This window comes from Engraulis encrasicolus, chromosome 21, assembly GCF_034702125.1.
Source record: "Engraulis encrasicolus isolate BLACKSEA-1 chromosome 21, IST_EnEncr_1.0, whole genome shotgun sequence".
NCBI lineage: Eukaryota > Metazoa > Chordata > Actinopteri > Clupeiformes > Engraulidae > Engraulis > Engraulis encrasicolus.
Genome location: NC_085877.1, coordinates 6009313 through 6025275, shown reverse-complemented (window position 1 = coordinate 6025275; position 15963 = coordinate 6009313). Strand labels below are relative to the sequence as shown.

Sequence of the window (15963 nt, the reverse complement as noted above, 5' to 3'; positions counted from 1 at the left end):
CCAATGACAGTGCTGAATCTCTTGTGGTTGTGCTATTTTCTGCCACAAGGTGTCCCCATACCATCACTTTCTGCTGAGCCGTATATTAAGACTTTCTGAGGATAGTTATGCAAGTAAATACTTGAGTAAACTTTATGGACTGGAGAAAATTAGATATACATATTTTTTATAAAGCAATATACTTTTTCAAGAACAGTATAATTCTTTGAAACAAAAGAAACATACTGACAGATTCATGTTGCTTTATTAATGAAGTAAAGTTAATCTATTTCCACTCCCAGCTCTCACTTCCCATTTGAAACAATCCACGCACACATAATCTGTATAAACTCTACATGCTATCTCTGACTTAACCCTTTGAGGAGTACCATCACAAATATGTGATTAGAATTTTGCCCAAATTTTGAGTTCTCATTATGATGTCATAATGTCTTTGCGAGATTTTTAACACAGACGTCTATAGGAGCTGTAGAGTGTTCCAGTAAAATTCTAGAAGAACCTCTAGAAATTCCTTACTCCTCAAAGGGTTAATTATTGTTCAACCACAGCTAAACTGCCGACATGATCACAAGTCACCTTGAAGGGTTCAACTTTCATGATCCTGAAAGAGTGTAGTGTGAACTCTCCTCCTCCTCTGGTACATTCTGGCCGTCAGACAAGAGCCAGAGCCCCTCCTGCACTACCTGTGTCAGCTTGCCTTTCTCCCGATCCAAGAATCTCCTCATCAGGGGCCGACAGTTTGCCGGTGTGGCTTGTGGTGCTGGTGCTTGGAGCTGAACCCAAGGAAGCAGCTTTAGCCTCCCTCACCAGTCCCTCATCACTCATCCACAAGGTTGGGGAGGCAGACAAAAACTGCTCCACCTCAAGGTCATCAAGCATGGCATCATCCTCTGCAGAAAACAAAGCCACACCAAACGGGGGAGAAAGCAGTAGGTTTGGCCTTGCTTGGCGGTTGGCAGCACCATCATCAGAGTTGTCACTGTCATCATTATCATCATTATCGCGCATTTCCAGTCCAGATGAGAAAGACACAGGGTCAGGTGACGTGGGCAACACTGTGTCTTCTGGCTCAGGCTTGGTTGTAAGGTGGTTCCAGTCCACAGGGGGAGAGGGTGATGTAGTAAAGGCGTAGGTGTCATTCAGGGGGAGATCATGGCCACTGTACTCCAGGTCATCAAGTAGACCTCCGCTCTCACCTGGCTGCTGACCACTGGAACTCAGTTCAGGATGCTCAATGGTGGTGTATCCTGCAAAGGGCCTGCATAACCCTAGGCAGATAAAGAGAGAGAGAGAGCCGTGACGGTTTGTTCAGGCTATGTCTTTGTGTATGTATTTTTTTTAAAGACAAACATACAAACTTGGTGAAAATATAAATGTACAAAATAAGTTTATCAATATGAAAATGATAGGCTGACATAATTATCAAGAATCTGCACCTTACCCTTCTTTTGTGTCTATTCTGAAACCATTTATTTGCTGGGCTGCTAAACCGCAAATGATCCGAGGCAATTCACCTTTGGCTAAGGCCCGCCCTAAAGTGGTTTTTGACCAATCACAGCGCAGCAAAAGGACGACCTCGGACAAACCTCGGACAGTTTTGACAGCGCTCCATTGAACTCAATGCTGAAATCGCATGTTTTCAAGTAGTTAGCGAGATACTGTCGTATTATTATTAAAATATGATTGGAAATTGTGCCTGGGGTATTTGTGAAAAATGTGCAAGTTTCCCCGCGATGTAACAGGTGGTAATCACTTTCCTCTTTACCTAAAACCGGACTAATATTACTAGCAGCTGAATAGTCTGCCTTGAAGGGTCTCGGCAGCCTCACACTCGACTAGAAAGCACACGGATCAAAAACATACTTTGTGTGCTCCGATCATGACACCATCTCATTCATGTCCCTTTTCAGTAAGGTTGTAAGCAAACCACGAACCTGTTTCAGAGTAGGATTTTGGATTTCTGACCTAATTAATGAAGAAACACCGCTAGCAAAGTTAACTATCGGTCACGGCAGGAGTGTTTTGACTAGCAGCTGATGGACGTGACTTTGTTAAGCTACTGAAGATATAAACGCCAAACGTTAATGTTACACATTGCTGTGGTAGCTTTGAAGATGACTACAGCCATTAAGTTGTGTGATTTCGTTTTCGTCTAGCAAGTTTGAGTCAGGGCTCAAAAGATATGCGAGCTCAGCTTACCATGGTGCTGGTTACAAATATCGATACCCATAGAAGAGCCCATAACAGCTGTGGTGCATCGCATGACCGTTCAGAAATTAAATACTTATATTCACAATACTATGAATGCGTTTTTTTTATTTATTATGAGTGAATAACTGCTGCAATTTGCAGTCACTGCATAAATCACGTTGATATCTCAGCATTGAAAGTTTATCTGTCCGACCTAGCAACTGTAACTAAAGAGGGCGGGGCTTAGCCAAAGGCGAATTGTAGCCTATATCCAGCTCAATTGTAATCTCGATTTGCCATGTTAGCGAGTCTGCAATTCTGGTCCAGTGATAAGTTTGTGATCATAAACTTGAAAGGTGCTATCATGAACTTTTCAAAGCTCATTTGTCATGAAAAACATTCTTGCTTGCAGATAGCTGGGCTAGCACCAGACAAACACCACATGTTAGTTAGCTAATGGATGATGATGTGCTTGTTTCTCACAGAGAGGCAGTTTTAACATTAGTGCGATAATTGTTTAGCATTTTAAAGAAATAAATCGATTATTTAAACAATGATAAAAAAAAACCGAATAAATAATCTGGTTGACAGGCTAGGTCCCTTGTTAGCTTATTTACAGCGACCGTTAGCTGCATGGCTGTGTAAATCTGAGGTGAAACGTTTGTAAGACGTGATTGCGGTTTTACCTTGGTTGATTATGCAAAACTGCAGAAGTAAAATCGCTAAAGAATAGGATGCAGTTGCCATAGCCAGTGCCAGACACGAAGAGCAGCCTATTTTTTTTCTTCTTGAATTTATAATTCGACGATAGTTGCTGAGTGACTTTGAAATCCGGGTACCTCGCTGTGAAAAAAATCACTTGTGTGGGATATGGAATCTTCATTAGCATTTTAGGTGCCATGGTAGTAATAAAAACAGCAACAATGTTGCGTTCTGAACTGTTGTCAAAACAGAACGTGTTAACATTCGAATACTGAAACATGAGCCTCATGGGGGAAACCCATTTTGAGATGTCAATGGGAAAACCATAGCCTACAGTGGGACAGAATCTCCCGTCGTCAAATTAATTTGCGAAAGTCCTGCTCGTGGATTTTCTAGCGGAATCAGTGCCTGTAGCAGAACCTGTAGCTAGACCAAAACCCATACCTAACCTAATCTGTCAGTAATAACTGTAGGCCTATTTGTGACCACACGAGGAGTTGCGCCTGAACCCATCCCTAAACCAGACAGATAGCCTACGACTGTAGGTTCAAGTTCAAGTACTTTTATTTGTCACATACATGGTAATTGTAGTGAAATGATGATGGGGTCATCAGCTCTGCATCTTAAAAATTAAAAATTAGTGCACCTACTAGGCTACCAGCCATGAGACGTCTTAAGTGTTTTTTTTGTTTTGTTTTTTTGTTAAAACTTTACAATGGGAAAAGGTGCTTACACAAACAGCAAGCGCGAGACGTTATTATTAACATGTCCGGAGGTATCCTGTATCATCCCGAGACGGAGAACAGGGCTACATGAAAACCGAAATGATCGTCAATTGCACACGAGCACCGTAGAGCGGTGAAGCGTCGCGGGGCAGAAGCGATTTTACCGGTTTTACCGGCCGTGGCGAAAATACATGGAACAGATCTGTCCTTCCACACCAACCGGCGGTAGTCGGGCGGTAGCGGTGCGGGAACCAGATCTGCTCCGCGCAGCATTTGGAAAATAGAACTCGAGTGGATTTTGGGCGGCAGTGACCGGCAGTGTCCCATTCAAATGAGTGGCAAAATAGCGCGCTTGCTTTTGAACAGGACTGGCCGCGCAACGGCGGGAACGGCAGCTTGATGTGCTCTCGTTCCATTGATTGCAGTGGGCCTACCAAATATTCCACGTGCAGTCACGCAGATGTGCATTCTTTCAAAACATTCTCCATGGCAATGGCAAAGGACATCATACAGTTGTCACAACAAACTCAGGCCATTGAAAAAAGCCACAGTTTCTCAACCACACCAATAAGCGATAACATCGTGCGTAACCAAAATTAGTCTTGGTGACGGGCAGGCCTTGCCTATAGCGGCGCTAGACCCACATCGGAATGAAATCAAGTTGAGGAAGTTCGTTGGCTTGTCAAGGGTAGGCCTACAAACAGCCTCAGTTGAAAACCACTTTTTAAATTATTATTTTTTTAAACGCCCTCATGTTGCATTAGTATCAAAGACTGGGGGAAACGGCCAATTCCAGGTAGGGCGCGCCAATTAGAAATGTTGGTTGGCCGTCTCCAACACTCTTACGCAAGGAGAAACTTTGCCAAAAGGTTGAGATCGTGGGCAACAACAGACCAATTCTTCAACGCAATGTGTCACTGAATAGGCCCATTCTTTCACAATATTGTTGCATTTCTCTATACCAAATAGACGTGTTCTCGTGCGTTACCCCGTTACCAAAAAATAAACCTTGCGGACGACGGGCAGGTGAGTAGTCGCGCCACAGTAACCCAACTTGACTTGTTTCTGAATTTGTATTTATCCAGCAATGATGCTACCGTGGCCCGTTTCCACAACAAAACCACCATGGCAACGGCGAGAACCGCAGCATTCGGTAAGATGCGCTCTCGTTCCATTGATTGCAGTGGAACTACCGAATACTCAACGTGCAATCACGCAGATGTGCATTCTTTCAAAACATTCTCCATGACAATGGCAACGCACATCACACAGTTGCCACAACAAACTCTAGCCATTAAAAAAATCCAGCATTCCTCCACACCAATAAGCGATAACATCGTGCGTAACCAAAATTAGTCTTGGTGACGGGGAGGTCTTGCCTAGTGGCGCTAGACCCACATCGGAATGAAATCAAGTTCAGGAAGTTCATTGGCTTATCAAGGGCAGACCTACAAACAGCCTCAGTTGAAAATCACATTTTAAATTATTTTTTTAAACGCCCTCATGTTGCATTGGTATCAAAGACTGGGGGAAATGGCCAATTCCAGGTAGGGCGCACCAATTAGAAATGTTGGTTGGCCGTCTCCAACACTCTTGCACAAGGAGAAAATTTGCCAAAAGGTTGAGATCGTGGGCAACAGACCAATTCTTCAACTCAATGTGCCACTGAGTAGGCCCATTCTTTCACAATATCGTTGCATTTCTCCATACCAAATAGACGTGATCTCGTGCGTTACCCCGTTACCAAAAAATAAACCTTGCGGACGACATGCAGGTGAGTAGTCGCGCCACAGTAAAACCCCAACGTGACTTGTGAAAGGACTTGTGTTCTTGATCTTGATGAAATGCGCCATCGTTCTCCAAGCTACAAACGCACAGTGTATCCGTTTATCCGGCTTGGTGGAGGTATACATTTGCTGCCTTAATGTGTTGTTTGAAAACATTAATCGATGATGGGTAACTATGCGTGTTTCAACAACAAACCATGGTAACGAGAACGCGTCGGCTTTCGGTAAGATGCGCTATCGTTTCATTGATTGCAGTGGACCTAGTTATTACCGAATATTCCACGTGCAATCACGCAGATGTGCATTCTTTCAAAACAGTCTCCATGACAATGGCAACAGACATCACACAGTTGCCACAATAAACTCTGGCCATTAAAAAAAATCCACAATTCCTCCACACCAATAAGCGATAACATCGTGCGTAACCAAAATTAGTCTTGGTGACGGGCAGGCCTTGCCTAGTGGCGCTAGACCCACATCGACAAGGAGATACTTTGCCAAAAGGTTGAGATCGTGGGCAACAGACCAATTCTTCAACTCAATGTGCCACTGAATAGGCCCATTCTTTCACAATATCGTTGCACTTCTCTATACCAAATAGACGTGTTCTCGTGCGTTACCCCGTTACCAAAAAATAAACCTTGCGGACGACGGGCAGGCGAGTAGTCGCGCCACAGTAAAGCCCCAACTTGACTTGTTTCTGAATTTTGTATTTATCCGGCAATGATGCTACCGTGGCCCGTTTCCACAACAAAACCACCATGGCAACGGCGAGAACCGCAGCATTCGGTAAGATGCGCTCTCGTTCCATTGATTGCAGTGGAACTACCGAATACTCAACGTGCAATCACGCAGATGTGCATTCTTTCAAAACATTCTCCATGACAATGGCAACGGACACCACACAGTTGCCACAACAAACTCTAGCCATTAAAAAAATCCACAATTCCTCCACACCAATAAGCGATAATAGCCTGGGAACACCCATACTGCCTTACGTTCTACACAATCGTTTCGATCTGAAAGACATCTCACTTGTGATTAGGTCTGGTGGTAACCAGGCAAAAGCGATAACATCGTGCGTAACCAAAATTAGTCTTGGTGACGGGCAGGCCTTGCCTAGCGGCGCTAGACCCACATCGGAGTGAAATCAAGTTGAGGAAGTTCGTTGGCTTGTCAAGGGTAGGCCTACAAACAGCCACAGTTGAAAACCACTTTTTTTTTAAGCGCCCTCATGTTGCATTGGTATCAAAGACTGGGGTAAATGGCCAATTCCAGGTAGGGCGCACCAATAAGAAATGTCGGTTGGCCGTCTCCAACACTCTTACGCAAGGAGACACTTTGCCAAAAGGTTGAGATCGTGGGCAACAGACCAATTCTTCAACTCAATGTGCCACTGAATAGGCCCATTCTTTCACAATATCGTTGCACTTCTCCATACCAAATAGACGTGATCTCGTGCGTTACCCCGTTACCAAAAAAATAAACCTTGCGGACGACGGGCAGGTGAGTAGTCGCGCCACAGTAAAACCCCGACTTGACTTGTTTCTGAATTTGTATTTATCCGGCAATGATGCTACCGTGGCCCGTTTCCACAACAAACCCACCATGGCAACGGCGAGAACCGCATCATTCGGTAAGATGCGCTCTCGTTCCATTGATTGCAGTGGAACTACCGAATATTCAACGTGCAATCACGCAGATGTGCATTCTTTCAAAACATTCTCCATGACAATGGCAACGGACATCACACAGTTGCCACAACAAACTCTAGCCATTAAAAAATCCACAATTCCTCCACACCAATAAGCGATAACATCGTGCGTAACCAAAATTAGTCTTGGTGACGGGGAGGTCTTGCCTAGTGGCGCTAGACCCACATCGGAATGAAATCAAGTTGAGGAAGTTCATTGGCTTATCAAGGGCAGACCTACAAACAGCCTCAGTTGAAAATCACATTTTTAATTATTTTTTTAAACGCCCTCATGTTGCATTGGTATCAAAGACTGGGGAAATGGCCAATTCCAGGTAGGGCGCACCAATTAGAAATGTTGGTTGGCCGTCTCCAACACTCTTGCACAAGGAGAAACTTTGCCAAAAGGTTGAGATCGTAGGCAACAGACCAATTCTTCAAAGCAATGTACCACTGAATAGGCCCATTCTTTCACAATATTGTTGCATTTCTCCATACCAAAAAGAAGTGATCTCGTGCGTTACCCCGTTACCAAAATAAGCCTTGCTGACGACGGGCAGGTGAGTAGTCGCGCCTCAGTAAAACCTCAACGGGACTTGTGAAAGGACTTGTGTTCTTGATCTTGATGAAATGCGCCATCGTTCTACAAGCTACAAACGCACAGTGTATCCCTTTAAGTTTCTGAACTTGTATTTATCCGGCTTGATGTGGAGGAGGTATACATTTGCTGCCTTGACGTGTTGTTTGAAAACATTAATGATGATGGGTGACTATGCGTGTTTCCACAACAAACCATGGTAACGAGAACGCGTCGGCTTTCGGTAAGATGCGCTCTCGTTTCATTGATTGCAGTGGACCTAGTTACTACCGAATATTCCACGTGCAATCACGCAGATGTGCATTCTGTCAAAACAGTCTCCATGACAATGGCAAAGGACATCACACAGTGCCACAATACAATCTGGCCATTAAAAAAAATCCACAATTCCTCCACACCAATAAGCGATAACATCGTGCGTAACCAAAATTAGTCTTGGTGACGGGCAGGCCTTGCCTAGTGGCGCTAGACCCACATCGACAAGGAGATACTTTGCCAAAAGGTTGAGATCGTGGGCAACAGACCAATTCTTCAACTCAATGTGCCACTGAATAGGCCCATTCTTTCACAATATCGTTGCACTTCTCTATATCAAATAGACGCGATCTCGTGCGTTACCCCGTTACCAAAAAATTAACCTTGCGCGGATGACGGGCAAGTCTTGGTGACGGGCAGGCCTTGCCTAACGACGCTAGACCCACATCGGGATGAAATCAAGTTGAGGAAGTTCATTGGCTTATCAAGGGCAAACCTACAAACAACCACAATATCATGTTGCATTGGTATCAGCAAGACTTGGGGAAATGACCAATTTCAGGCAGGGCGCACAAATAAGAAATGTTGGTTGGCTTGGCCGTCTCCAACATCCTTGCGCAATGTGATACTTTGCCAAAAGGTTGAGATTGTGGGCAACAGACCATTTTTTCAACTCAATGTGCCACTGTATAGGCCCATTCTTTCACAATATCAGAGATTCTTTAAGTATATATCTCTACTCTCCCTGACAATATTGTTGCATTTCTCCATACCATATCATGATTCTAGCATTGACATTAGGTGTTAGGCGACTAAGAGTGCCTCTGTTAAATCTGAATCAGATTTAATGAAAAAAAGTAAAACTTATTTTCATTACTTGTTGAGTAGTTTACGCCATTCGGTGCCCTATTGAAGATTTAAGGCTATTTACAAAATCTCAAACCCGAAATAGACATGGAATGCTTGCCCTTCATGTCAGGAACCACTGTCAGCACTGGGGGCTGAGGACCGCTAAAACGGATCTCTTGTTGAATATGTGATAATGTATTGAATTGTCAATGACTTTTCAAGACACCAACACAATGGATTTGAAGACCTGCATATTGAGGATGTTTTTTCAGCTTCTTTTTATTAACATAAACAACATACAAACAGAGAGTTATTTGACATGCTTATTTGCCATGGACACAGTGCACATTAATAGACACAAAATGTAAATATGAGTTAGTCAAAATGGATAATTTGCACCTGTTGTCCATGGACCGGTTGACTTCACAACAGTTCACAAATAGACACATAAAACACACAGGCACACACATGGCATTACATAATCTCCTCCTCTTGACTCCTCTTGGTACACAGTCCCTACGTCTCATTCCACGCACTTGTGTCAGTGCACTGGCGGTTAGTGCATAGTGCACACATTGCACTGAGGCTTTCAGTGCATAGAATCGTGGAAAAATCTGACCACTATGCACTGCGCCCTCGCTGGAAGTGATGGCTGGGCATGGCATTAGCTCACCAAAATATTGGTTGGCTACTGTTTACATTGCACAGCGTCTCCTGTTGTATTTACATCTCATTCACCCCAAAGGCCAACTATCACACAATACAATTCTCGGCTTGGCATGAAAAGGTTGTTGTCTCAGCGACATTACTTACATAATTAGGAGACTGTTGACCAAACTCCTCTACTGAACTGAACGCCACCTTTCCTCCATTTCATTATCAACATGGCCGTTTAATGCGCGCCATGTCCATTGTTCAAGCACTGCGTTTTCCACCATAGTTAGGGGATTATCCGGGCGCTTTCAGTGCACTAACTCAACCGAAATTTCAGCGTGCGCGCCCTATGCACTGAAACACAGTGCACGAAGTGCACAAGCACATGTATTGAGACACGGGGTGAGTGTTTTTCCTAGATGTCATAGTCAAAAGACTAAACAAGATGAAAACATTTTCAACATGGACAGTAATAAATATAGAATATCTGATGACGTGAATGTTTTTATAATTTACATTTTAAAAAAGTCACAGGCTCACATCAGCACAACAAAATCGGCCTCATTATAGCCATGTGTTAAGTGATTAATAAGGACCATAATCTCAGATAACAGACACAATTGATAATCTTCCTTCAATACGGTCCATTGAGATTTATACCATGCAGTAAAAAGTCTAAATATAGCTAACAGGAAGAACACAGTATCTTCCATTCCCACACAATGTGAACTTTCACCCCCTCCTAATATAACACTGTGTTCTGTGCGGGGATTTTCCATGAGTCAGTTGACCTATCTATAATCGATCAGTACAGATCCACCACTTTGCTGGGCTTTTTGGGGTACTGGAGCAGACGATACAGGACTCAGAGACACACTGTACAGGCTGGTAACAAAGGCCTCCCATCCTCGCCGGAAAGCCCGGTCTATTGCCTGGAAAACAGATAAATCAACCATCAGTGTCAGGCATTTTGAGGTCTGTTATTAACTAGAAATGCACTCAGAGAGGGCAGACCTCCACCAAGGTAATAGAACATGTTCCACCCTAATTCATGTCTTTCTGCCTTGTTTTTGTGGAGTTACTAACTGGAATGTCAAAATTTGCTCTATCCTGGCCGTAATGATGAGAAATCTTTTAAAAATTCACCACCAAAATGTAATCACTTGTACCCTTTGTCATATCCAACCACTTCATCAACATCTGTGCGTAACTTTTTGAGTTACCCTGCTGACAAACAAACAGACAGACAAACAGACAAACAAACAAACAAACCAACGTGACCAAAAACATAACCTGCTTGGCGGAGGTAATTAAAACCGTCATGATAACAATCCTGCCCTAACAAAGGCAAAGGGCAGGAACTACGCCAACACTGAAACTGAGAAAAAAGGCCTTAAAAGTACTGGTATGGGGTTGGATATTGTACTTACTGCAAATCCGACAAAGGAATAATTTCTCTGAAAAGGGGACACATTTGGACCATATGGCTTTGTCGAAGATGTTATGAAGACAATTTTCAGTCTAAGTTCAATTTTGACAAAACATGTCGTTACTGCACTTTGCTTTTGTAGGGCAGACCAAGGTAATGCTTTTGATGATGTTTTTTTTAAATGTTTTTTCTAATACCAACTTATTCATACAAGGGTATGAATACCCTTCAGGTCAGCAGAGACAACAAAAACTGGACACACAGGAACATCTGTCTCAACTTCTACACATTCCATACATGTCACACCTGGAACACAATTCCCAGTAAAATTAGAGAACTGCCAACAGTAAACTCATTCAGCAAACAGTTAAAATTGTGGTTATTAGATTCTCAATGCTGTCAACATAATTTCTCATAGTTAGGCTACTACTGGCAGCTGTTCTTTAACTTATTTGGGTATTGTATCTTGTAATTGTATTTTGTATTATTTATTTTTTAAAATGTGTGACATATCTTTGACTCTATAATTTTACAACTGTGTACTATAACTGTGTATTTTTAGTTTTGTTTTAACCTTGTTTTTTTTAAGGAACATCAAACCTGTCAAGGGACAAAAGATGGAAATTAGCCTCATGGCTATAATCTTGTGTATTTAGCATTTTTGTTTAAATGCTGGTAATATATGCTGTCCCTTTTTAAATAAATAAACTTGTAAACTTGTATTCCATACATCATTTCTCAGAAAGAAAACCGTTAACATATTTTTCTCCCAAATTTCAAATAAAACTTGTGACCTATTTGTTAGGGTGGGGACCACAATAAAACACTTCTCTTGGATTGTCTGTAATAGTACAGTCTGAATATATGGATGTTGTCATTTATCACAGATGGTTTTCCTTTCCATGACCCTGACCCCCTTGTGGTCGTCCCCTTTGAGAGTCAAGGTGAAGCATGTGAGGTGAGGAGACGTAATGGCTCTCTTATCTCCACACCTCAACATGTTTCCTCTGTCCCTCCCTCCCTCCCTCCCCTGCTGTAGCTGTCTGTGTGTATACACTGTCAATAGTCTTATCGCAACAGCAGGGACAAGGGCAACAAAAAGTGTGGATGAATGGAATTTTGTGTGGCGTGGCGTTAGACATGCTAGTGTTAATGTATGATGGCAAACAGACTGAGGAATTTCAAAGTCCTGAGGTAGCACATGAACAAGTGAGCCCATTGTTTTTTGTGGAAGTGCATATTCTAAGTTGCAAGGTCTACAAAGGGGTACAAAAGATGCCAGGCAGCATGTTGACTTGGGGGCAGCTACTGCATGGCCTAGGGTTGGGACATCTGCCTTAAAAGAAGGAGGAAAAATCTGCACACTGTTGCTGCTCACCGATTTCTTCAACACTACGTATACACCTGACGAAGACCGCCTAATGTGGAAACGTGTTGAATAAATCAGTGAGCAGCAACAGTGTGCGAATTTTTCCTCCTTCTTTTACGTGTATTTGTTTGATCCAGCACCTGTTTTACTGGATGTGCATGCATCCCTTGCACTACTTTAGGACATTGACCTCGTCATTGAACGGTTTCATGGTCAAATTGTTTGTTAGGTGTAAGAGCAAATGAAGAGCTCTTTTCCAAAACGCTATATCCACCATTTTTGACTTTTTACACTTTAATATTGGAATTGACTGATAAGTAGTCCTATCATCTATGTGTGAATTCTTGCCATTCAAATGTTTTGAGAACATGCTTTTTAAACCTCTATAAAATGCATTTTGTAATGCAATTCAATGGAATGCCCAATACAAAAATGTCAATTTCCCAACATTCTATAAAATGGATATCTCTCATTTTGTAAAAGAGCTCTTCAAATAGAGCATAGAGTAAATGCTGCCATTTCCTGGTCAAAGCAGGTAAAATTAAATATTTAACATTTTTTTATGACGAAAGTCAAATAAACAAATGGCACCCTTATGCTGATTCCAGTATGCAAATGTCATACTAAAGAATGTGGGCGGGAGAGAAGGTAAACACTGCTCACTCTTCAGTCATGGCTGATGTGCACGTGAGCAGGGCCTGTACTTAATAAAACACTTTGGAAAAATAAATAAATAAATAAATAAATAAATACACGGCGGGCAAAACATAACCTTCTGGCGAAGGTAATAAACTGTACGCCAAGTACAATCTAATCACTCTATACTGCATAATTGTTTTTACTGTGAATCCTACTTTAAAATAACAGTAAATTGTTTTGCTTTTTGCCCTACAGTTTTATCGCCCGAAACCATTAATGAGAGCCTGGTGTTACAGAGTTTATTTTCATTTTCTTTGCTCTACAGGTTTGATTAGAGTAGAGTAGAGTAGAGTATCATTTATCATGTATTAATCCCGAGGGGAAATAGAATTGATGAAAGATAGAGAAAACCTTAGAGACAATATTTACAGTACATTTAATTAAATAAATAAATAAAATAAATAAATAAATAAATGCTTTAAACATACAGTTGTGTAGTGGATAACTGTGTAGAGATCTATTCCACATGAGGTCATTGGGTGATGCCATCATGATGACTTCACCTGACTACTAATATTCATCAGAAGACAACAGGGCAGACATGTGGCACCCTTTGAGCCCACTGTGTTTGGCGTTATGCAGTAACGTTGTAATTATTACCTGGTAACGAGGGAACAGGTATGACTTGTACTAGCACACAGAGGTGAACAACTCATCAGGACTTTATCCCCTTTTGTCACCCTCCCAAATTCTTTGCCATAAATCGATTATGCAACTGTGTGTGTGTCTGTTAATTTGTAACTAGTTGGAGCTCCCAGGAGAAAGACTTCCCTGTATGCAAAACCTGTAGGCAAACTAAACAAGTAGAAGATTGTATGGGATGGCAAAGCATGGTGTCACATGAGAACATTTTTGGGGTCCTCTCAAAAACCAGGAGGTTCATCTCAAGGGGCTATCCAATAGTGAACATTCGGGAATCAGAGCACACTGCACACTAATGCTCAGAATTAACTCAAGATATCATTCCAATAATTAAATAATAATAGCAATCAAAAATGTGTAAGCAATGCATGGAGATTTCTGGAAATTCACAGTCAGAATAAGTATTAGCAATTGTATCAGTATGGTAGCTTGGCTTTAGTGCTCCATTTAGGGATGCAAATGATCAGTTGATGAGCGATGTTTTGTTCCCCTAAATCTTTTTTCTTAAAAAAAAACAAAAAACTGATTACATTTTAGTCAGTTACTGTCTTGTCTAGGCAGGGTGAAACTGGAGGTGGCTTTATACCTATATACCTATACTTATACCTTCCAAATTTCATCACAACTGTCAACTGAGGTATGGTGCCGTTTGTTGTGGGAGTGCCCCACCACCAAGGAAACTTGATGTGAAACCCAGTTTTTGATAAGAGTTTTTGGTCCCCAGTAAGATTTAGAACTAGGATTTAGTTTGTGTTGATGTTTCCAAAAGTCTATGTACTATTCACACACAAATAAAGGATGTTGATATTTGTTGTGGCAGTGTCCAGCCATCAAAGATGCTTGATGTTGAACATTTAAGAACAAAATCTTTTTTACCATTGTGGTTGGTTAAATATCGTAAACCACTCTATTACCATACACATATTAATAGCACACCTCACCAAGTAACATTTAGAACTTAATCCATCTTCATCTTACTTATTGTGGTGAGTTAAATCTCCCAAACCACACGCATACAGACAGTACTCCTCCTCACCTTGCGGTAGAGCTTCAGAGTGCTTCTCTTTGCCATCTTCATCTGCTCATCCCCAATCTTCTGCCCCTGTGTCTCCTTCACCTCCTTCTCCTCCTCCACTTCTCTGTCACAGCTTTGCCCCCATATGAGGGCCCGGTCGTCAGCCTCCTCCCTGATCGAAAAGTGAACGATGGGGGTCTCCGACTCCTGTCCTCCAGCTGGGACTTGCTCTGTTTGGGTGTCAGACGATGACTCACAGATAGGGGGTGTGTGAGAGTCCGTGGTGGGGCTCTCCTGGTTGTCCTTCTCTGTGGTGGAGGAGCTCTTGTCTGCTTTAGCCTTCCTGGAGCTTCTCCTGCTCCATCGGCTGGGTTTGCGTCTCAGCAGGGTGGTCGTGCCTTCGTCGTGGACCATGCCTCGGTTGAAGTGGAACATGCCCTGGTCCGTTTTCAACCGTCCACTTGACTTTGTCCCGGCCACCCCTGTCCCTGGGGTTGCTTCTGATTGGGTGTTCTCTGGCTGGTCTCCATTGTCCAGTTCTGTGTCATCATCTAAACGTCCATACAGTCCTCCTGACTTGTCCAGAAATGAGGGGGCTGAGGCAAGTCTGGTTCTCTTGGATTTGTTGCCAGTCATCGTTGTCTTCCTTGTCTATTTCATGAATAAAGATGTGACATTAACTCACCTTAAACTATCACAGTGCTGCATGACTCACTTAACAGTTCAGATACAAAATAGGCATGTCTTTACCATATACGGATCACCATATACGAATCACCATATCACTATGTTCACATTGACACAAAGAAAATATGAAACTTAGATTGGTTATATACTTATATCATGCCCAGACACACTGAAAATGTGTTGAAACTTTCTCTTCTTCCTATGTTATTTAGAATTGGCATATTAAAAATACCACAGCCCAAATTCTTTGATTAGTTTTTCTTCAACTCCGCATACACAACAAATGTGGTACTTATCAAGACGTTGAGGAGAAATATAGTATCAGTAAAAAATAGAGAAGAAGGTGTGAAGATTTACCTTAAGTGTCTGGAACACAGCCCCGGGTGAGTCTGAGGACTTCTGTGCTCCTGTGTTATCAGCTCAGCTGTTTTGTGTGTGTACGTGCACACACAAAGTCCTGCCCTGCTATATAAATTCAAGTCTGAACCTGGCAGGTCCTCCTTCACTGATATAGAACTCAATGGTTGGTTGTCAAAACACACCATTGTAATTCATTTCACAGGACATACAAAAATAATAGAGTGTAGAATTATTATATACTTGTGATTTGTCACATTTCCAAAGAACTGCATTTCAGGTACAAGACATTGATGAATTGTGGCGAACGTC

The 15963-nt window shown here is 42.3% G+C and overlaps 2 protein-coding genes across 2 annotated transcripts; both read right to left on the bottom strand.

Annotated features, from left to right (window-relative positions):
- Positions 1 to 530: 530 nt before the first annotated feature.
- On the bottom strand, positions 531 to 3064 carry LOC134437486 (uncharacterized). The gene is made up of 2 exons (XM_063186969.1): positions 2877 to 3064; positions 531 to 1268 (listed from the first exon to the last, which is right to left on the bottom strand). The coding sequence occupies exons 1-2, from the start codon at positions 2935 to 2937 to the stop codon at positions 652 to 654; spliced, it is 678 nt and encodes a 225-aa protein (XP_063043039.1). The 5' UTR covers positions 2938 to 3064; the 3' UTR covers positions 531 to 651.
- A 5994-nt stretch (positions 3065 to 9058) lies between these two features.
- Positions 9059 to 15743, bottom strand: sb:cb1058 (uncharacterized protein LOC394209 homolog). Its single transcript, XM_063187339.1, has 3 exons — positions 15652 to 15743; positions 14629 to 15258; positions 9059 to 10385 (listed from the first exon to the last, which is right to left on the bottom strand). Exons 2-3 carry the CDS (start codon positions 15241 to 15243, stop codon positions 10245 to 10247), a joined length of 756 nt encoding a protein of 251 aa, XP_063043409.1. The 5' UTR covers positions 15244 to 15258; positions 15652 to 15743; the 3' UTR covers positions 9059 to 10244.
- Between the last annotated feature and the right edge of the window lie 220 nt (positions 15744 to 15963).